Source organism: Chrysochloris asiatica, unplaced genomic scaffold (assembly GCF_000296735.1).
Source record: "Chrysochloris asiatica unplaced genomic scaffold, ChrAsi1.0 scaffold00102, whole genome shotgun sequence".
Classification (NCBI taxonomy): domain Eukaryota; kingdom Metazoa; phylum Chordata; class Mammalia; order Afrosoricida; family Chrysochloridae; genus Chrysochloris; species Chrysochloris asiatica.
Genome location: NW_006408620.1, coordinates 7471353 through 7494382, shown reverse-complemented (window position 1 = coordinate 7494382; position 23030 = coordinate 7471353). Strand labels below are relative to the sequence as shown.

Here is a 23030-nt window from a genome sequence, read left to right as displayed (position 1 = left end):
GTTTTGTGGGGAGGGATGTACACAAAAACACTCAGGAATACATAATAATTTAAACAACCAAAGGGCACATTCTACAAGCCTGCCTTCTGGCTGCAAGCACTCAGCCTTTCTCTTTCCATGAGTCCAGAGTCCTCAGCTGCTGTCTCTCTCCATGTCCTCATCTCTGCCTCTGTCTCTGGTGTTGCTGTCTCTCCAGATACGGTCACACATTCTGCTTGTGCTCTTCTCCCTTGATGGTCTCTAGGGTCCTCTGTTTTGGGACTGTAAGATTAACTACTCCCCTCTTTTTGTTACAAAACTTCTATCTTTACAGTTGTAACAGTCATGAAATTAATCATGAAAACAATTACTCACTATTGACTCATAAAAATCTTATCCCCTTCTCTTTTCACCAGACCCATTTAGACAAGATGAAAACTATTCAGTGGGGATTCTACCTGCCCCCCACACTCTGAAACTAAACTCCCTCTTAAAACTTGTAAGCCAGTCACTTCGTGCCTTTATCGTCCCCTCATTTTCAGTAGCCAGTGTCTAAGTTGCCTGTGCCTATCTACCCTGTGCACAGAGGGGAAAGGATTGATACTTACATCATTTGATTTCTTGACTGCTGCTTCCATGAGCACTGATTGTACATCCAAGTAAAATGAAACTTCATATTTGCTGTGTTTTTCATGATACTGCTTATTGGTCCAATTGTGAGGATTTTTTTATTTTCCTTTTGTTTTGGTGTAATCCATACTAAAATCTATAGTTTTTAATCATCCTCATTAAGTACCTTGTATAGGAGTCCTGGTGGGGCGCTGTCGGCTAATGCGCCACACTGCAAAGCCATTTGAACTGGAAGGTCAGTGGTTCAAGCTCACCAGCTGCTCCTTGGAAACCCTATACAGGGTTGCTATGGGTCAGAATCGACTCGACGGTATTAAACAACAACAACATAGAATAAATTGCTTCCAATTTTTGCAAAACAATTTTCACTCTGGAGTACTGGTGAGGTGTAGTGGGTCACACATTGAACTGCTAAATGAAGAGTTAGCAGTTCAAACCCACACAGCTTGGAAACCCTGTACAGGGTTGCTATGAGTCAGAACTAACTTGATAGCACTTAACAACAACAAAAATTTCACTATGATCAATTCTTTTGTGTTTAAGCATTATAAAGTTTTGATGCATCATTCAGCTTTGGAACCACATCAAATGTTACTAATTTATTATTTCTGCCATTTTGTATGGTGTTACTGTTAGGTACTGTCGAGTCGACTCAGACTCATAGTGACCCTAGGTACAACAGAATGAAGCACTTCCCAGTCCTGTGCCATCCTCACAACGCCACAATTGTTAACACATAAGCCCACTGCTACTGCCACTGTGTCAGTCCATCTCGTAGGGGTCTTCCTCTTTGTCACTGACCCTCCACTTTATCAAACATGATGTCCTTATCTGGGGAAAGGTCCCTCCTGATAACATGTCCGATGTCTTCCCATCCTGAATTCTAAGGAGTATTCTGGCTGTTTTTCTCCCATATGTGTCAGAGTACAACTGTGTCCCGTTGGGTTTTCAAGGTCTAATTTTTCTGGAAGTAGATTGCCAGCCCTTTCTTCTGAGTGCCTCTGGGTGGATCCAAGCCACAGTTCGTAGCAGAGCATGCTGTTTGCATCATCTGGACACTTCTAGGGAACAAGGAATCACTCCCAGAATCATTTGCCTTCCAGACAAGCAGAGAGCGTGTTCTGGCAGAAGGTAATGAGGTTCTGTGTGTGCATTTTGACTCTACTACTCACAAAACGAATCAGGCTGCTAACCTCAGGGTCAGCAGTTCGAAACTACCAGCTGTTCTGCGGGAGAAAGATGAGGCTTTCTGCTCCCGTAAAGATTTACAGCCTCGGAAACCCTGTACAGGGTCACTATGAGTTGGAAGTAACTCCACGGCATATAACAACAACAACAACAACAACAACACACAAAAGGTAAACCTTGAACCAGTGGCTTAATGTCTCTGAGCTTCATTCTCTTCTTCTATAAAACGAAGAGGACCATTGTCTGGCAGGGCTGAATCAGGATTAATGAAACCCTGTATATGAAGGTCTTGTGAGCTCAGCAACCAATAAGAACAGGCAATTCTGAAGGAATCTTCCAGTAGAACCGCTTTTCCTGCTTCTTTCCAAAGGGGGGGCGGGGGGAGGTTCTTAGTCACGTGCTTTCTGTAGCTTAGTTCCTAATGTGAGAAATACATCTATTTTTCCTGAGTTCATTTTTACTCCGCATAACAATGGAAAGAGAAATCCCGCGTCTGTTAAGCAGCATTAAAGCAGGATTGCTGTGTGTCACATCTGACTTGACAATACTTAACAGCAACAATAATACAGCTTTCAAAGCCAAAAAGAGATTTTCAAGTCAGACCCCCAACAACTGCTGTTGGGTTAATCTTGACTCATGGAGACCCCATGTGTGTCACAGGTTTGCAATGGCTGATTTGGGGGAAGGACATCATGCTTGATAAAACTGAGGGTCAGCCCCAATGAGGACAACCCCTAATGAGATGGACTAACACAGTGACTGCAACAATGAGGACAAAGGTAACAATTGTGAGTCTGGGGCAAGACACAGCGCTGTTTCATTCTATTGTGCATAGGGTCACTAAGAGCTGGAAACGACTTGAGGGCACTTAACAACAATGACAGCTCACCAGATCTTTCTTCTGAGGTAACTCTGGATAGACTCAACTCTCCAACCTTCTGCTTAGCAGCAAAGCATGCTAACTATACGCACACAGGTGTTGTGAGGTGCTGTGGAGTTGGTTCCAGCCCATAGCGACCCTCTGCCCAGAAGAACAAAACACTCTCCGGTCCTGTACCACGCTCACAATTGTTGTTACATCTGAACCCATTGCTACTGCCACTGTGCCAATCCATCTCATTGGGCGGGGGGAGAAGGCTTTACCTTCTCCCAGGACGGGTCCCTCCTGACAGTATGTCTGGAGTATGAGAGAGGAAGTCTCAATATCCTGGCTTCCAAGGAGCATTTTGGTTGTATACCTTCCAACACAGATTTGTTTGTTTTTCTGGCAGTCTATGGTACTTTTAATATTCTTCTTCAACACCATAACTCAAATGCATTGACTCTTCTACAATCTTCCTTATTCACTGTCCAACCTTCACACGCATATAAGGCTATTGAAAATACCGTGGCTTGGGTCAGGTACTCCTTAGTCCTTAACTGACACTATAAATGACAATATTCTGGTGCTAGCTGACAGTGTTCCACTGCTGTTCAAGAAGTCAAACATTCAGTGGCGAAATATTCAGAAGGAATCCACCTCTCCTTCTTCCTAGTCCGTCTTAGACTGGAAGCTCAGCTGAAGCCTGTCCCACCATGGGAGACCCTGCTGGTATTTCAAATACTGGAGGCCTAGCTTCCAGCATCACAGTGACAAACAAGCCACCACAATAGGACAGACGGACAGACAAGCGGTCCTGGGCACCCAGGGACTCCTTTAAAATATGAACAAAATTGCTGCTGGGTTTTAAACCATGGCGGACAAGCAGAAACACAGCCTCATGGTCCAATGTTACAGACATGGTCATGTTCATTACTGAATTCAAATTGTGACTCTGAATATGGACCCTAAGTACAGAACTGACCTCACATATGCTGCAAAACCCCTTTTCTGTCTCCTTAATGGTAAATGTGAATACTGATGCTCACAGTCTCATAAGGTTGTTAGGAGGTTAAAAGATGAGAACGGAAGCGAACTATTCAGAACACTACTTGGCACATGGGAAGCTCCCCCAAATACTATCTTTTAGTTAAAAATTGCTTGCTTCATTTCCAAACCAATTCAATGAGCTTACACAGAAGGGGGAGGAAATACAGCCATTTGAGTTAAGCCAATTTCAAGGTGGAACAGCAGCTAAGGCCTTAGGGAGTCACTAAAGGGATATTCAGGCCATAAGCTCCCACCATTGTTGAAGGAGGTTTACCAATGCAGCTCAGAAGTATAGCCCAGGCAAAAATGCAACCTATGAGGAGTCATGAGAGTTGTGTTCTTTTAAAGGTAAGAGCATGCCTCAAATGAAAACAACAACAAAACAAAAACAAAACACAGTTTTGGTACGGAGTCTGACAGAAAATAAATATTACAAGGACAAAAAACAGAAGTGGGGGGAAAAAATTCCCACTCTGTGGTGTAGTAGCGTTCTCGGCAGAGGGGGTGGAGTGGACCTCAGAGACCAGGTTGGGGTCGATCAGATTTCCTCTGGAAATAACAGCATCCACCGAGGGTAGCAGTCCACTGACCCTGAAATCTCTACCTGCTTTTGAACTCAGCAGCTGAAAATGAACCGTCCGAATTTCATTCTGTATGAATGATTGTTGTTAAGTGCCATTAAGTCGGTTCCGACTCAGAGTGACTCTGTATAGGGTTTCCTAGGAGCGGCTGGTAAGTTAGAACTGCTGACCTTGCTGTTTCAAACCACCTTGCGGTCCAGTGCTTATGCCACAGCACCAGACCAGGACTCCTGAAGCAGAGCTCATCCAGGATGGTACAAAGGAGCAACTAAAACCAGCCCCAGTGACATCCTCACTCCAAAGTACTTGCTCCGCATAGTAATTCAGCTTCAACAAGAAATATATTTAGGCTTCCTGGTCTACCTTTGCCTTGGTGATTCCAATATCCTTGGACCTGTCATTCCTTTGTGGGTGGAAATGAGGCTGCTGAAATCGTATCAACTCTCGGGTCTTGAATTACTGGTGATTAAGGAGTCCTGGGGTGGCGCTGTGGGTTAATGCGCCAGACTGCAAAGCCATTTGAACTGCAAGGTTGGCAGTTCAAGCTCACCAGCAGCAACTTGGAAACCCTATACAGGGTCGCTATGGGTTGTAACCTACTTGACAGAACATGACAACAAGACCCATAATAAATACTATATATATTTGTACGCGGAAGAAAGATGAGGCTTCCTGCTCCTGCAAAGATTTATAGCCTCAGAAACCCTCTACAGGGTCACTATGAGTCAGAACCAACTTGATGGTACTTACTGACAAATATACTGTGTAGTGTTGATGGAAAACACTGAATGTGCCGTGGACTGTAAGAAAAACAAATCTGTTTTGGTGAAAGTAGGGCCAGAATGTTCTTCAGAAGCAAGGATGTTGAGATTTCACTTCAGGTACTTTGAGAATGTCATCTGGAGGAAGACATCATGCTTGGTAAAGTAGAGGGTCAGCACAAAAACAGAAGACCCTCAATGAGACAAACCGATGCAGTGGCTGCAATATAATGGGCTCAAACATAGACACGGTGTGAGGATGGTGTCGGACTGGGAAGTGTTGTGTTCTGTTGTACACAAGGTCATTGTGAATCAGAGCTGACTTGACAGTCTCTAACAATAGCAACATGTATATATATATAGTACAGATACATCATTGAGGACAACTTCATCTATAATCATATATATACCTACACGGAGTCCTGGTGTGCTGCGGAGACTTAACACACTGGACTGCAAAGTCAGTTTGAAGCTTACCAGCTGCTCCTATATAGGGTTGCTATGAGTCAGAACCGACTTGATGGCACTTAACAACATATATATATATATATATATTCATTTACATAGGAGTCCTGGTGTGATGCATTGGATCACAAGGTCAGTTCAAACCACAAGGTTGGTGGTTCAAATTCACCAGCTGCTCCTTGGAAACATACAGGGTCACTATGAAGCAGAACTGACTTGAAGGCACTTAACAACCTATCCATAAACTAAAGACAAAACCCACTGCCCTCTAGTCAATCCTAACTCACAGTGACACTTTAGGACAGAGCAGCTCAGCTCCATTGGGTTTTCAAGACTACAAGGCTTCATGGAAACAGACTACCTTGTCTTCCTCCTGCATAGTAGCTGGTGTATTTGAACAACCAACCTTTTGGTTAGTCCAACACTTAACCCACTGGGACACCAGCTGTTAGCTGTTGTCAAGTTCACCCTTACTCAGAGCGACCTCATGCACAAGGGACGAAAACTCAGCCTCCTGCTTGTGTACCATCCCCATGGTGGGTTATGGGCTACAGTGTTATGATCCACAGGCTTTTCTTCTCACTGGCTGATTTTCAGAAACACATCACCAAGACTTTCTTCCTACTTCACCTTTGTCTGAAGTTCTGCTGAAAGCTGTTCAGTACCATAGCAACTGACAAGCCTCCAGATGGGTGATGGGTACACATGAAGGGTACCGGCTGGGGATCGAACTGAGGTCTCCTACATCGCAGGTGAGAACCCTACCTCTAGGAGGGCTCATCAGTAGGGTGATCCTGAGTCCCACAGGCTTTAAGAACCTGGGTTCTATGGTCACCATTTTTAGGAACTTTTCTGATATTTGCAGGTAGATGTGACCCCCCCCCCGCCCCTTTTATTCTTACAGACACATCACTGAGGACAGCTTCAGCCTTACACACAAGCGCTTATTGGTCCAAAGACAGCCGTCCCTTCCACTTCTTCTTTCTTACTCACCAGAAAGAAACCTGTCAGTTTCCCAACGCTATTGGGCTGGCAATGAAATTACACAGGGGACCCAGGGCCTGAGGCTAAACATTGATGTTGCTGGAGGAAGTTGGGGCTTTTTCAAAATTTCACAGACGCATAATTGTACATGAGAATCAATTACAAGAAAAACCACAAACTATCCCACTGCGCCTTGCCAAGGAAGACTCTTTGGAGTCCTCGGGACGCTGGCTGTTTAATTCAAACCTCGCTTAAATGCTAGGCAAGCAGTTTTCCCCACTTGCCAACATCGCATGGAGAATACCAGCTTCTGATGACTGAGCATTTGTCCATTTAAATCCATCTCCTCTCACTCTCGCTTCACTGGGACCTTGAAATTACCTACAGAGCTTGTTAAAGGCGAGGAGGCCCAGGCCTCACCCTCCAGGCACCAGAATCGTGTTAGCTTGCTGTTAGGTACTATTCAGTTGCTCCGATTGATAGTGACCCTAAAAAACACTGCCTGATCTTGCATTATCCTCATACATTTAAAATCACTGTTGCTACCACTGTGCCAATCCATCTCACTGAGGGTCTTCCTCTTTTTCACTGGCCCGGCATACTTTAACAAGCATGATGTCCTTCTCCAGGGATTAGTTCCTTCTAGTGACAAGTTCAAAACACATGAGACAAAGTCTTGCCATTTTAGCTTCTAAGGAGCAATTTGGCTGTCCTTCTTCAAAGACAGATTTGTTTGTTCTTCTGAAAGTCCACGGTATAGATTCAATATTCATTGCCAACATCATCAGTCAAAGACATCCATTTTTCTCTGGCCTTCTTTATTCTCTGTCTAGCTCCCACAGACATGTACGGTGACTAGAAATACCATGGCTCCAGTTCAAGGGGCACCTTAGTCCTCAAAGTAACATCTTTGCATTTTAACACTTTAAAGAAATCTTTTGCAGCAGATTTGCACGATGCAATATATTTAATTCTGGACTCCTGCTTCCATGAGTGTTGATTGCGGATCCAAGTGAAATGAAATCTATGGCAGTTGCAATGTTTTCTCCATTTATCATGATGCTGCTTACTGTTCCAATTGTGAGGATTTTTGTTTTAATCTTAGATCTTCATGAGTCCAAGAGATCTGGCTGGCATGTCATAGCAGAAAATCCCACTCTGTTCATGTTTGCATATTAAATCCTATTTTACCATAGACTGGCCTGATCATTTTTCGGTGGTTAATGCATTTGGCTGATAATCTAAAGGTTGGAGGTTCGAGTCCACCCAGGGATGCCTCAGAATAAAGACCAGATGATCTCCTGCTGAAAAATCAGTCATTATTGAACATGCTATGGAGTACAGTTCTACTCAGACATACATGGGGTCACCATGAACTGGAGTTTGTTACTGTTGTTGTTAAGTGCCGTCGAGCTGGTTCCAACTCATAGCGACCCAGCACATGCTTTCCAAGGAACGGCTGGTGGGTTTGAACTGCCTACCTTTACGTTACCAGTCCTCTTAAGGGCAATTGATAGTGTCATTTTGAACAGATTTCAATACAATAAAACTCCACAACTTAGTTCCACTTTGACTCTTGCCTACTCTCTTCTCCAAGGATTTATGTATCCAAACATAAGCTTCTTTTTCCCTTTTCCTGTTGAGCAGTAGAAGACCCTCAACACAATGTGTTTATGGAGACGCTTTGGAGCAGGAAGTTTCAAATTCCTGTATGCATCCAAATCACCTGGGTTGTGGGGTAGAGTGGGCAATGCTTGCTCAAACGCAGATTCCCAGGCTCCCCCACTAACAAGAAGTAATCCATTCTGCAAAACTGAGAGACCTAAGGTGGTTTTGTCTATATTGTGGACCAAGATGATTCAACAATTCATGAAGAAATGGAATGAAAAGATGATGGAAGTTTCTCACAAACTTTTTGAAGCCCCGCTCATATTTTGGAAGGTACTAAATAAAATAACAAACCAAATCAAACACACTTCACTGAGCCAATTCTGACTCTTAGCGACCCTCTAGGACAGAGTCGAACTGTTTCATGGGGTCTCCAAGGCTGTCTTCCTCCTGGGAGCTGGCTGCCAGAGCTATCGGTGGGTTCAAACCACCGCCCTTTCTGTTTAGCAGCTGAGTGCTTAGCTGCTGTGCCACCAAAGCTCCTTGATAAGAAATGAATGCAATACAAATCAGAGGATTTCAGAACAACTTCAGAGATCAAGGATCTAGTTCCTCTACTTCGGATGGGGAACTCGAGGCATGGGGTAACATGATTTGCCCAAGGTAGAGCCTTGTCCTAAAAACAGATGCTGGACTCTGTGCCAGCCAGTGCTCTCAGCCATATTCCATGGTCAGTTGTACCATGACACCCTCCAAGGATGCTGTCATCCACACAGAAGCCTCGCCATTTCATGGTCACTGGTATGTGTGGCTTTGCTACGCAGCAAATGTTCCCGAGGTAAGGAGAGCTGCCTGGGACTTGTGGGAGGAGGGACCAGCTCCTGGCCCTGAGGTACACTCTTGGGGTGCTCTAAGTCACAGCCTGCTGGATCTTAGGGTTGGGGAACAGCATAAAGGTGATCTGAGTCCCTGAAATTTACCAACTCCAGAGCAGTTGGTGTACATACCTCTACCTTCAAAAGAAGTAGCTATGTAGACATACTACATAGGGTGCTGTTGTTGTTGTTAAGTGCCATTGAGTCGGTTCTGACCTGTAGCGACCCTGTATAGGGTTTCCAAGGAGCAGCTGGTGACCTTGCAGTTCAAACTACCTTTGTAGTCCAACGCATGAACCCACAGTGCCACACCAGGACTCCAGGAGGGGAGTAACTGGTTTCTAACACTGGGTGGTGGGTCCACGAAAGGGTCCACAGTATCACTGCTGGTGCTGGTTCTGTGCCATGGAGACGGTTCGGACTCAAAGCCACCCTGCACAGTGTTTCTGAGGCTGTAAATCTTTACGGGAGCAGAAAGCCTCATCTTTCTCCTGCGAAGTGGTTGGTAGTTTCAAACTGCTGACCTTGAGGCTAGCAGCCCGACTCGTATGATTAGACTCATTACTCTTCCTTAAATAGTACCCATTGCTGTCAAGTTGATTTGATGCTCGGTGACCCAGTGTGACCAGCCGTGGAAGCAGATGGTCAGGCCTTTCTTCCATGGAACCTGGGGGTGGGCTCGAACCACCAACATTTAAGTTAATCATGGGATGCAAACCACGTATGCCACCCTAGGATCTTTAAAAAGCCCATGCTCATGGCATTTATGCTTTGGTAAACTTGTTTTATGGTTCATTATTTAAACTACTCTATTTCATAAGAAAAAGTTTGAAAAGTAAAGAAGTAAGAGATGGAAGAGGTAAGGAAAAGATGACTGGGGAAGGAGATGCTGGGGTGGGGGTGGTGAGGGACAGAACCAGGATGTTGCCAGGACTTGGGGTGTTTGCAAATGTGAACTTCCAGCAGTTTGCAAATGCTGTTTCTCAAGATCCCCTGGGGAGTTGGAATTACACAAAAGGTGCTTAGAGAAAGTCTGACGATTGGGAATGTAGCCCAAATAGGAACAGAAGAAACAAATGTGTACCATTTATAGTAGAAAACATGCCAACATTGTGTTGCAAGCTCAGAATGGAGTAGGACTTTTGAATTACAACTCATAGCCCAGAAACCATTAAAAAATGCCATAGCTGAGGATATAAAATAAAGATCTTTATGTAAGCAGACTTCTGGGAGCCGCTGAGGCTGGATGGCCCCCCTAGTTCCCTCCTCCTTACTGGAGGTTGTTGCTTTGAAGAAATTATTTAAAACCTTGAACCAAAACTATCTCCTGAAATCATCTTTGAGTCTCATTAGAGACAGCTGTCTGTATAAGCATTAGGATTTTGTAAAGATGGGTCTATGTGTTATCAGATGACAACAACAACAGGATAAATGACAAGCTGAGAGGCCCAGCAAGTGTGTGTTGTTGTCATGGTTGTTGTTCAGTGCCATTGAATCGATTCCAACTCATAGTGACCCTGCATAGTGGCTGGTGGACTTGAACCGCTAACTTTGCTGTTAGCAGTCCAGTTCTTATCCTAGAGTGCCACACCAAGACTCTGAGTATGTGTTAGCGATAGTGAAATCATTTGGAAAAGGTTGTCAAGAAAGGTGTCGCTACTGGAGGACTATCCCTAATGTCACTGAATTGTGTGAGTAGAAATCAATGAAGTGGTGGATTTTTGTTGTGTATAGATTGACCAGTCATAGTAATAAAATGAATACCTCCCTGGAAAAAAATAACAGAAAAATTAAAAGACAACAAATATTGGTAATCCTACTACCAATAAATGGTTCATTACCCTAATACGAGGGGAAATGTTCAAAATATTCATGGGAAACTGGAATTAGACAATAGAATTTTCCCACGGGATTTTTGAGGCTCCCCCCATATAGAAATTGCTAAGAAAAAGACCAACAACCCAAAGAAGCATGAATACAAGAGAGGATTTCCAGATGGTTCTCAATTTCATATGAAAATATAGTCAAAATGAATTAACAGGAAAAGTGCAAATTAAAATACACTTCAGTACTTCAAAAAATGTTTTATACCTTATATTCACAAAACTTTAGGAGACTGATAAAAGGCTGTGTTGGTAAGGGTTTGGAGGGAAATGCTGTTGTTGTTGTATGTCATTGAGTCTATTCTAGCTTATAGTGACCCCTTGTAGCAGAGTGGACTGTCCAGTAGGGTTTTCTAGGCTGCCATCTTTACAAAGCAGTTCACCAGGACTTCTGTGGAGCTGCTGATGGGTTTGAACCACTGTCCTTTTGGTTAGAAGCTGACTGCTTAACTACTGCACCACCAGGGCTACTTTGTGGGAGAAGTTGTTGTGAAGTGCCATCGAGTCGGTTCTGAGCCATAGCGACCCTGTATAGGGTTTCCCAGGAGCAGCTGGTGAACTTGTACTGCCGACTTTGCAGTTCAAACAGCTTTGCAGTCTGGCGCATTAAAGCACTCTTTTATATTGATGATGTCATGTGAAAATTTCATTCGCAGAGAAATTTGTCAGTATCTGTCAAGGTTATAATCTGTGTATAGCGGCTGATACAGCATCCAAATAAAATTATTCTACATTGCACATGGCATGTATACAAGGATTTTCATTGCCAATTGTTTATAATAGGTGCTCTGGTAGCGTAGTGAGTTATATGATGAACTGCTAACTGCAAGGTCAGCAGTTTGAATCCATAAGCTTCTCCATGGGAGAAAAGATGAGGCCTTCTGCTCCCATAAAGATTTGCAGCCTCGACAACCCTATACAGGGTCATTATGGTTTGCAACTGTCTCAATGACACATACCACCACATTATATATAGTATCAAAAGATTGGAAATGACTTAAATGTACATCATTTGTTGTTGTTGTTGTTGTTGTTATGTGCCATGGAGTCATCATTAGGGGATGAATAAATACATTAGAGTACGTAGTGTAGTGGTTATGAGTGGGGCTGCTAATCTCAAGGTCAGCAGTTCGAAACTACCAGCTGTTCCGTGGGAGAAAGATGAGGCTTTCTGCTCCCCTAAAGATTTATAGCCTAGGAAACCTTGTACAGGGTCGCTATGAGTCAGAAGCGACTTCACGGCACATAACAACAACAACAACATTGATATGTGCATAAAGGATACATAGTGTGAAGTGAATATAGTTGTTATGCTGCTGTTTTGTGCCATGGAGTTGGTTCCGACTCAGTGACCCTCTATAGGGTTTCTGAGGAGTGGCTGGTGGGTTTGAAGTGCTGACCTTGCACTTACCAGTCCAGTGTTTATCCTGCAGTGCCACATGAGGAACAGAGAGAAAGGAAGAATCTTCACTGTTTGATTTCTGAATCATGCAAATGTATTCTCTATTCCAAAGCTAATTACATCAGTTTCAATAATTAACCAAGGAGCCTGTTAAACATCATGTAGGTGCCTTCCTCCAACATTCAACCAAACCTCAGGTCAAATCAGAATCCTGGAGACCCCATGTTTGACTGAGTAGAACTGTGTTCCCCAGGGATCTTCAAGAGTAAGTTTTTGGAAGTAGATCTCCAGGTCTTTCTTTCAAGGTGCCCGTGCGTGAACTTGAACTTCCAACCTTTTAGATAGCAGAACCGCTGGTGACACTAAAGGCCAACACTGGCTCCAATATTGAATTAAATCTCCAGGAACAAGCGCTGCTAATCCCTCATCACTAAGCGTGTGCGGAGTTATTTCTTAAAAGCAAAGATGCAGACCCCTTCAGTTCTAGTTTCTGAGTTTAAAGTAATACCAGCACAAACCATACAAGGCCGAGTGAGTATCAAGCGTAGCCACCATCTGCCCTAGCTTGCCAAGATGGATGCTATAATTATTATGAGGCATCCAGAAAACAATTTGTACAATTTATGGCCAGGGATAGCTCCCATTTCCACACTTCTTCTTGTTTATGTTATTAAATAAAAGAAAGAAAACAACCCATTTTGTGCTCTGGGTCATAGATGGGTGAAGAAGGGGCGGGCCAGGCTGCAGCTGGGGTCTGACACTCACTTACTTAACCTTCCAACTCTTGCCATTTTCCCTTGTGCTCATGGTCTGTCCAAGGCAACTATACATGTTGACCGAGAAGTCAGAGGGAGACCAAACCCAAACAAAACAAAAACCAGCAGCAACAAATCATACCCCTGGCTGAGCGAGAAAATCATCTGATCTGGTCTCTACTAAAGTTGAACACACACACCTTCTAAAGAAAATCAATCAATAAAAAATAACTGCAGTGCAGTGCATTACTTTATATGACTCTTATACCCATGACCCTTACAACTCCCACCAAACCATTTTTCTTGACCGGACTGGGTAAGGAAAGGTGGGAAAAGATGTTGGTAGGATATAATTCAGGTTAAATGGGATCCTAGAAACTTGGAACTGGAGTGTGGGTTTAAAATGAGTCATCTCTGAGACAGGATCTGGGAATCTCATGACCATCACAGAAGAAGAGTCAGGCATGGAACACATTCTTTGAATCCAGAGATCCCTACTCATTGAGCTTCCCTGACCCAGGGCCAGAAGGCCGTGACACCGGAGGAGCGGCAGCAGCAGAAACAAGAGCCAGAGCGGAAAGTTTTCCATCCCATGGAGCACATCAGAGCTGAGCGATTTGGGGAAGGAGGCTTACTTGCAGAGTGGGGTGCCTCCAGCCATTTAAGTTGGGGAGCTAGGTTTGCTGACACATGGAGCTACAGCCCAGTGACTTCGGGGTGGTGTGCTTTCTGGGCATTTGTCAGTGGCTCTAAAAGAGGTTTGTAACATTTTCTGGTCAGACAGAGGCCTGCCTGTGTGTGGGCCTGGCTGAGGAGTGGTTGTCCTGACTGGAACAATTGTGCTCTGCTCAATTCTGACCCTGAATTATAAACTGGTAACTTCCCTAATAAACCCCATCACTGTGTGTACCGTCTGTGAGTTCTGTGTGAACATTGCAATGGGTTCAAGTACCCATGCAAGTGAGAAGCAGAGAGGGTTGTGCGGGGAGAGGGTTGATTTGGTACCACATTTGTCACACTAGTCTGTTGCCATCAAGTCAATTCTGGCTGATAGTGATGCTACAGGGCAGAGTGGACTGCCATACAGGGTTCCCAGACTGTCATGTTTATGCGAGCACACTGTCACACCTTTCTCCCATGGAGTGGCTGGTGGTTGAATGGTCAACAGTTTGGTTACCACCCTTACACACATTCTGTTGTTGTTATGTGCTGTGGAGTCTGTTCCGACTCACAGTGACCCTGTATAGGGGTTCCGAGGCTGTCAATCTTTATGGGAGCAGAAAGCTTCCTCTTTCTCCCGTGGTACATCTGGTAGCTTCGAACTGCTGACCTTGAGGTTAATCAGCCCAATTTGTAACCACTATGCTACCAGAGCTCCTCTGCAATTCCAGATGGCGCCAGAGAAATGTACACTCTTGTGCAGACAAAGGCGTGCATGAGAATGCCCTCAATGCATTATTCACTATAGCCCCCAAACAGGACCCCACCCAAATGCTCATCACGATTAGCACGGACACATTTCTGGTAAATTCCAATAATGATATCCACTACAACAATGAGAACAAAAGAACTGGAGCTACAGACAACAGGCACACACAATGTACCAACAAAAAAAAGAGAACAATTATCTTGAATACGCAAGTGTACAGAGACTGACAGTTTAACCATTAGTGGTTATCAGGGCTGGGCGGGAGGGAGGGGAAGGGAAGATCTAACAGTTAAGGGAGCTGAACCTCTATGAAGGATGATGGAAACGTTTGGGCATGGATAAGGGGGATGGTTGAACGATATGAGGAATATAGTTAATATCACTGAGTTTCTTCGCATGTGAAGAGTGCAGAAAAGGCAAACATTTTACTACGTGTGTGTTTATGGATAGACACCTACGCTCCTCGCTTGTCACCCATCTCACCATCCAACATCTCGAAAAATCTACAAGCCAACTGTTTTGTGCCTTGGCGACCCATGCCTGGAAGAAATGAGCCACAAGGTGTGAGGTGAGAGTTACATGGCTGCACTGATGAAGTGTCAGCTTGGTTGGGCCATGCTGGTCAGTGGTTGGGCAGTTATGTAAAGATGCCATCGTCCTCCACTTTCACATAACACTGATTTTCCTATAACCACCTGGTCTTTGGAACCCTACCATGTTGCTAGGTAAGCAGTGTGTGTATTTGTCATTAGGTGAGGTTGAATCGGTTCTGACTCATGGTAACCCGCTGTGTACACAGTAGAACTGCTCCATGCCATTTCTCAAGGTGATGACCTTTGGGAAGCAGATCCCCAGGCCTGTGTTCATGTGCTTCTGGGTGAGTTGGAACCCCTGGTTTTCAGCTAGTATGTTGAGCACTTAACTTTGAGGGCCACCCAGGGAATGAATAGATATGTACACACATACACACCAAACCCAACCCACTGCCCTTGGGTTGGCTCCAACTCATACTAAACCTACAGGACAAAGTAGGACTGCCTCACTAGGGGTCCTGGCGTGGCACTGTAGGATAAGTGCTAGACTGCTAACCTGGGTCAGTGGTTCAAATCCACCAGCTGTTCCTTAGAAACCTTATACATAGTGTTGCTGTGATTCAGAACCAATGTCACAGTACTTAGCAACAACATATGCATATATATACATATACATGTATTTGATGGAGTGTCCTGGTGTGGCACTGTAGGATAAGCACTGGACTACAAGGTCAGTTTGAATGGCAAGGCTGGCAGTTCAAACTCACCAGCCATTCCTTGAAAACCCAACACAGTGTCATTATGAGTTGGAATCGATGTGATGGCACTTAACAACAACAATAACAACATATTTGCCAAATTCAAAACAAGCAAACATGTAGTATAATTATATATATATATATATAAAATGTCAAAATAACAGGACAAATCAGTCTCTGGCTTTAGAAGTCAGAATGGCTGGAAGAGCACATGGGTTGGAAGAAGGTGTGAGTGGGGGGTCTGGGGCTGATCCATTAATCCTGTTAGTTCATTGTGCAAAAATCATTCCAGGCCAGAACGAACAATTTGTGAATGAGTTTTGGAGACTTCCTGGCTTCAACTCCTAACTATGTGCCTCGGGCCCCTGCTCAGACACCAAAGAGATTCAAATGACAAAATGTGGGTAGCCAGAGACCCTGGGAGTGAGGCAGGGATTGAGCTTGATGGTTTAGAAGGGCTTGTCTTTGTGCAACCAGACACAAAACAAGCCACAAGTCCTCTCCCAGGTGGGGGATGCAGAACAGCCCAGGGACAAGAAGCAACTTCCTGGGTCTGAAAAGAATGTCTGGGAGTCACATTCCACTCCTCAGAGATTCCTGACAGCAGAGACGGTCCATGGACGATGAGTCTCTGGATTATCAAAATTTTCCTCATTAAATTTCTCCTTCATTTCAAACAGAATCTTTTTTAATGGGACCCTTTCAAAAACGCATTTCACACATCCCTGGTTTTCTAAAGGGTCCGCGGGAATAGACTGTAATCTTTAAAACAACAACAGTAATAATTAGGTATTGGCCACGGACCAGACGCCGTCCAAAAGGCTTTCAATCAAAACGCCTCTCCTAATCCTCATAAAACCCTAGGAATTAGTCCTAATTTACATTTGAGGCTTGGATAGATTAAATAACTAGTCAAGGTCAAACAGCAAATAATGGGACTGGAGGGGCTATTTTACGTCCAAGTCTATGCTCTTAGCCATAGCCTGTTCTGCCTTCAAGAAGCTGGGGTGGTTCTGTGGTGTAGGTGTTGGGTAGCTTATTGCAAAGTTGGTGGTTCAAACTCACCAGCCACTCTAAAAGATGAGGCTGTCTGCTCCTATAAAGACATATAGTCTTGGAAACCATCCATAGGGTCACTATGAGTCAGAACCAAATCCACGGCACATACCCACCACCACCACCGCAAGTCAATATAGACTAGACTGCAATGAGTCTAGCTTTTGGGTTGGTCCTGTGTTGGCAGCTTCAGATGGTTCCTGTATGCTACGCTCAGTGTAGATGTACAGGATAAGCACTGGTGGTTCAAACACACCAGCTGCTCTTCGGAAACCCTATACAGGGTTGTTATGAGTCCAAACTGACTTGAGGCACTAAACAACACAACAACAACAACAACAACATGGTCAATGAGATTGATACTCCAAGTCAGTTTGAGTTCTCGTTGTCTCCCCACATTTTCTTTCTCTTTTGCCAGCGCTGTATTGTTCATGGTGAAATAAAACTGCTATATTTGATTTAGTTGTTGTTGTTAAGTGTTATCGGATGATTCCAACCCACAGCGACCCTGTACAGGGTTTCTGAGGAACAGCTGGTAGGTTTGAACTGCCAACCTTGTGGTTCACAGTCCAGTGCTGATCCTATAGCTCCACACCAGAAGTCCCCAAAATTGCCTACCTACAACTGGATAAAAATCTAGACTACTTGGTTTTCACCACTTCAAATAAACTCTCAACCTTCTTAGATATTCCCAGTAGACTACGATAGCCCACAGAGTTAGAGCAACTTCTTCATCAATTTGAAACACTCCTCTGGTTCTTTGTATTTCAAAGTATCTTGGATTTGCTGCCTGTTAGCATAGTCCTGGTGTGGCGCTGTGGGTTAATGCACCAGATTGCTAAACCATTTGAACTGCAAGTTTGATGGTTCAAACTCACCAGCTGCTCGTCAGAAACCCTATACAGGGTTGCTATAGGTCGGAACTGACTCGACGGCACTTAACAACAACAACAACAACATAATCCAGAAGGAAGCCTGTGGTGCTCATCAGATTAACCCAAACAGTTCTTCACTGGGATCTATCTGGACCACAGTCTCCCTTCCCCAAACGCAACAGTGAGCACAGATAAGGATGGGGTAACATGCAGAGAACCCTTTTCTGTGAGCTTTATGGGCTGGAGGGTCTGCAGAGAGAAAGGAATCATCATTTCTTACCCTGATTTTAAGCTGACCAAGGCATCCTCTACACCTTTCTGATTGAATTTGGTCATGTACTGATGCATGTAGGGATAGTTATTCCGAATGTTTCTCTCCGTACTCCCATTAGGCACCGTGCCAAATCGAAAAGGTGGGGAATAGTCATGCGGTCTCTGAAACTAGAACAGAGAAACAGGAGAAGGAAGGAATGAGAAGACCTGGAAATCATCAGCCAGCATGCTATGTTGTATCAGCAGTTACACACATGGGTTGGGACTGACTTCATGGTACCTAACACCACCACCACCAGTAGCATGCATTAATGCAGGACAGTAGGGAATAAACCAACACATTTATTTCTGTAGCTTCTTTCTCCTTGATCATATCTTTCACTGGTCTGTGTTCCTAGCACGTTGGGAACCGTGTCTGCCTTGTTCCACTCTATTCTCCACATAGGCATAGCTGGATGCTCACAATTGTTGGTGTTGGGTGCCACTGAGACAATTTCAACTTGCAGCAACCCATTTGACAGAGGAGAACTGCTTTATAGGAGTCCTGATGTGACACTGTAGGATAAGTACTGGACAGCAAAGTCTGTGGATTGAACTCACCAGACGCTCCTCAGAAACCCTACACAGGGTCACTATGAGTTCGAACTGACTTGATGGTACCAAATAACAACAAAGGGATTCTCCGCTGGAACCTGTATGGGCGTAGGTCACCAGATCTCTCTCCCACACAGTGGCTGGGTAGGTTTGAACCACCAAACTTTTGGTTAGCAGTTGAAAGCTTAACTGTTGCTTCATCAGGTCTCCTTGGAGAGTTAAGACACTCAAGGGGGCTTCAAAAAGCCTGTGGGAAAATGTCATGAAAACATAACGGAATTTTTGCACAAAACTTCGGAAGCCCCCTCGTTTTGTGGACTTGAAGGTTTCTGCTCCTCTTTTGTCGATACTGACTCAGCGACTTTATGCACAGCAGAATGTAACACTACCTGGTCCTGTGCCAACCTCACAGCTGTGGCTATCCTTGCCGTGACTGTGCCAATCCATCTTGTTGGGAGTATTCTACTTTTTCACTGATCCTCCACTTTACCAAGCATGATGCTGTACACTCCATGTTCTGATTGTTAGTGGCTGTTTACTGCTGTTTCTACTCATTTGACGAGTGCCTCATCAGCAAATGAAGGCTCTAAAAGCTCTACTACATTCAACTCTACTTTGAGGAGGCAGCTCTTCCCAGATTGTATTCTGAGTGCCTTCCAACCTGAGGAGTTCATTTTCTGGCATTTTATCTAACAATATTCTGGTGCTCTTCATGTTTCAATATTCAATATTCTCGTGCTGACAGTGTTCCACTAATATTCATAAGGTTTTCAGTGACTAAATATTTGGAAGTAGTCCGTCTCTCCTTCTTTCTAGCTCATCTTCATCTGGAAGCTCATCTGAAACCTGTCCACCATGGGTGACCCTGCTGGTATTTAAAATACCGGTGGCATAGCTTCCAGAATCATAGCAACTCACAAACCACCACAGTACACACCGATAATCTATGATAAACCAGGTAATCTATGTCTGGGAGTTCTGGCGTGGCGCTATGGGTAGGTTAATGCACTGGAGTGCAATCTCAGTTTGAACCACAAAGTTGGTGATTCAAGCTCACCAGCTGCTCCTTGGAAACCCTATACAGGGTCGCTATGGGTCAGAGCTGACTTGAGGGCACTTAACAACAACCATCTATGGTCAGTAAATGCTGACTGAGTTGAAATGAGGTACTGCTTTGGTCCATTCTATTCATCCAACTTACGATGGAACTTCCTGTGTTCCCCACCAATCAATCTCTTCTCTGAGACCCATTTGTAACTATCTTTACCTCATCCAGGAAATTTGCCGCAGATCTGCCCCATGCAATACTTGATTTTGTGACGACTGTTTCCACAGACATTGATTATTGATACAAGTAGACTGAAATAGTTGAGAAGTGCCATTGTCCCTCCATTCATTGTGGCATTATAGGTCCAGGTGCAAATCTTTTCCTTTGCTCCACATTCAGGCATAACCCATACTGAAGTCTTTGGATACCCCAGGCAAACTGCCTGGCACATAGCAGGTTGCATGAATGCATCCTGAGCTGAAATCCCCTAACCGTTAGCTTCCTGGGGATGTCCATTTCTTGCTGGGCTCTCGAGCCTCCGTAAGTCATGTTGCTCATACTCCACTCGCCTTACCTGATGCGATGTCTGGTACGTCCACCCACAGCTTTAGTGAATGGGCACCTCAACCAGATAAGGAGATGAAGAACTGCGTATGAGTCCCAGAAACATATCTAATAATCCAGAGGAAGTTCAGGGCACTGACCAGCAGTACGGGGTTGGCACTGAGGACTGCGGGGTACAAACCCATTTCCTCTCCCTCAAAAGCTGCAACTGTAGTTCAACCACAGCACTTTACAAGGTGTCTTTTCAGTTTCATCCAAAGAACGTGCACAACGTAACAGCACTTCCCTAACAGGGTCAACATGAGGACCTGAAAATACCATTTGTCAAGCCATAGGAATCCTACCTAGTCAGACTAAACACTCACAAATCAACCCATTATCAGTTTTCATATTTATTATCATTGTGATACACAAAAGAATACTACCGTGCTGTCCCTCATTTTTTTCCTGTGGAATATGGAATTCGAGAAGCAGAAGAGACTATACCAAAGACAATCACTTTCTGAAGGCGTCCGTGCTGCCAGCACTGTGCCAAGGCATTTACAAGCATTAGCTTCTTCAGTCTCCACAGCAGGTTTTCTAGATGTTGTTGTTAAACACCATTGAGAAGGTTCTGACTCACAGCGACCTTGTATAGGGTTTCCAAGGAGCAGCTGGCAAGTTTGAATGACAACCTTGCAGTCCAAACCAACCTTGCAGCCCAGCACATTAGCCCACAGCACTACAGATAGTGAATCTTAAAAGGTCTACTTTAGAGATGAGGAAACTAATGCTTACAGAGGGTTTCACCCAACTATGGTTGTTGTTGATACTTGCCATTGAGTCATGGTGACCCCATGTACAATGGAAAAACAAAACAACAAACAAAACTGCTGCCCAGTCCTGCACCATTCCTAAGGTCAGCGGCAGATCGGACTACTGTGATTTATAGAGTTTTCAATCACCAGACCTTTCTTCCTAGTCTTCCTTAGTCTGGAAGCTTTGTTGGAACCTGCTCAGCATCCAAGCAACATGCAAGCCTCTACAGACAGATGGACGGTGGAGGAACATGAGGTACTTTACACTATTCATGGCCTGGAATCCAGGGGAACTATTTCTGAGGCTCAAGGTAAAGAAAACAAAACTCCTCACCACTAGACAAATAAATAACATCATGATAAATGGAGAAAAGATCGAAGTTGTCAAAGACTTCATTTTACTCGGATCCACCATATACACTTACGGAAGCAGCAGTCAAGAAATTAAGCAATGTATAGCATTGGGCAAATCTGCTGCACAAGACCTCTTTAAAGTGTTCAAGAGCAAAGATGTTCAGTTTGAGGATTAAGGTGTGCCTGACCCAAACCATGGTATTTTCAATTGCCTCATATGCACATGAAAATTGGATGATGAATAAAGAAGAACACAGAAGAATTGACGCATTTGAGTTATGATGTTGGAGAAGAATATTAAAGGTACCATGGACTGTCAGAAGAACAAACAAATCTATGTTGGAAGAAGTACAGCCAGAATGCTCCTTAGAAGCCAGGATGCTGAGATTTTGTCTCTCATCCTTTTGTATGTTATCAGGAGGGTTCATTCCTTGGAGAAGGACATTATTCTTGAAAAAGAAAAGGGTCAGCAAAAAAGAGGAAGATCTCCAATGTGATAAAATGGCATAGGGGAAGGCAGAGTTTTGTTCTGTTGTAAACAGTGTCTCTATTTGTCATTGTCAACTCTACAGCACCTAACAACCACATCCCAGAGCAGAGTCCCTGGTACAAACGGTTAACATGCTCAACTGCTAATCAACAACAGGCTAGATTCAAGTTCACACAGAGTTATCTCAGAAGAAAGATCTGGCAATTCACTTCTGAAAAATCAGTCACTAAGAACCCTGTGGAGCCCAGTTCTGTTCTGATACACCTGAGTCACCCCAGGTCAAACTCAACCCACATGCAACTAGTATAAAGTGACCAGAAGCTAAGGTCTCGACTATCATTCTCAGGGGCCATTGTGAGTGATCCCCTGCTCTGAGATCAACTGGGACAGCCCAGCATGTTTTCTGTGGCACCAACAACTCTACAGAAAGCATCTGAGTTTACTGATGAGTTAGTCCTGGCAGAAACTCACTCGTGTTTCCAGACTTTCAAGTCATCTCATCATTAATTACAGTTTCTAGTTGAAAATCCTTCCTCCTGAAGTAGGCCTTCTGCTACCTAATATGCATTCACAACTGGATTAGGGGGTGCTCTCCCAATAAGATCTCCCTGCATGGGGAGTGGTGCACTTGTGTGCAAGCCTCTGCATGTCATTGTGTGCATGTATACGTGTGCACATTTCCCTATGTGTGCATATATCGGCATATGCGTGTCTATACATGTGTGCATGTTCAAATATGTGCTTGCACGTTTCCATGTATGTTGGTGCACAGTGTCTCTGTGTGTATCCATAAGCATGGCTATATCTCTGTTTGTGTGTGCACATGCATATGTGTGCACAGGTGGGTCTTCATTTGTGCATGTGTGCAAAGTATGTGTTTGCACATGTGTCTCTGTGTGTACATGTGCCATGTACACATGTGCATCCATGTGAGCATGGCTACACCTGTTTGTGTGTGCATCCCTGTACATATGACTGCTCCTGTGTGCATATGTGTGCATGTGTCTTTGCTTATGTGTGCACCCATGTGAGCATGGCTGCACTGTGCATGTGTGTGCATGCATGTGTGTACATACAGGTGCATGCTTACATGTGGGTTCACATATGTCTATGTCTATGCATGTATCCATGTGATCAAAGCTGTGCATGTGACTACATCTGCCCTTGTGTGTGCATGTACATGTATGCCTATGTGGACACTTGCTTGCATGTGTATTCATGTATGTGTGCACGTATATG

At 44.2% G+C, this 23030-nt stretch overlaps 1 protein-coding gene across 2 annotated transcripts in view; it reads right to left on the bottom strand.

Moving 5' to 3' along the window:
- Positions 1–23030, bottom strand: part of GRIN2A (glutamate receptor, ionotropic, N-methyl D-aspartate 2A) — a 525447-nt gene that overhangs the window by 68167 nt on the left and 434250 nt on the right. For both annotated transcript variants that reach the window (XM_006867221.1, XM_006867220.1), the window contains one exon: positions 17952–18112. In XM_006867221.1, coding sequence (XP_006867283.1) covers positions 17952–18112 — 161 coding nt within the window. The remainder of the gene's footprint in view (positions 1–17951; positions 18113–23030) is intronic.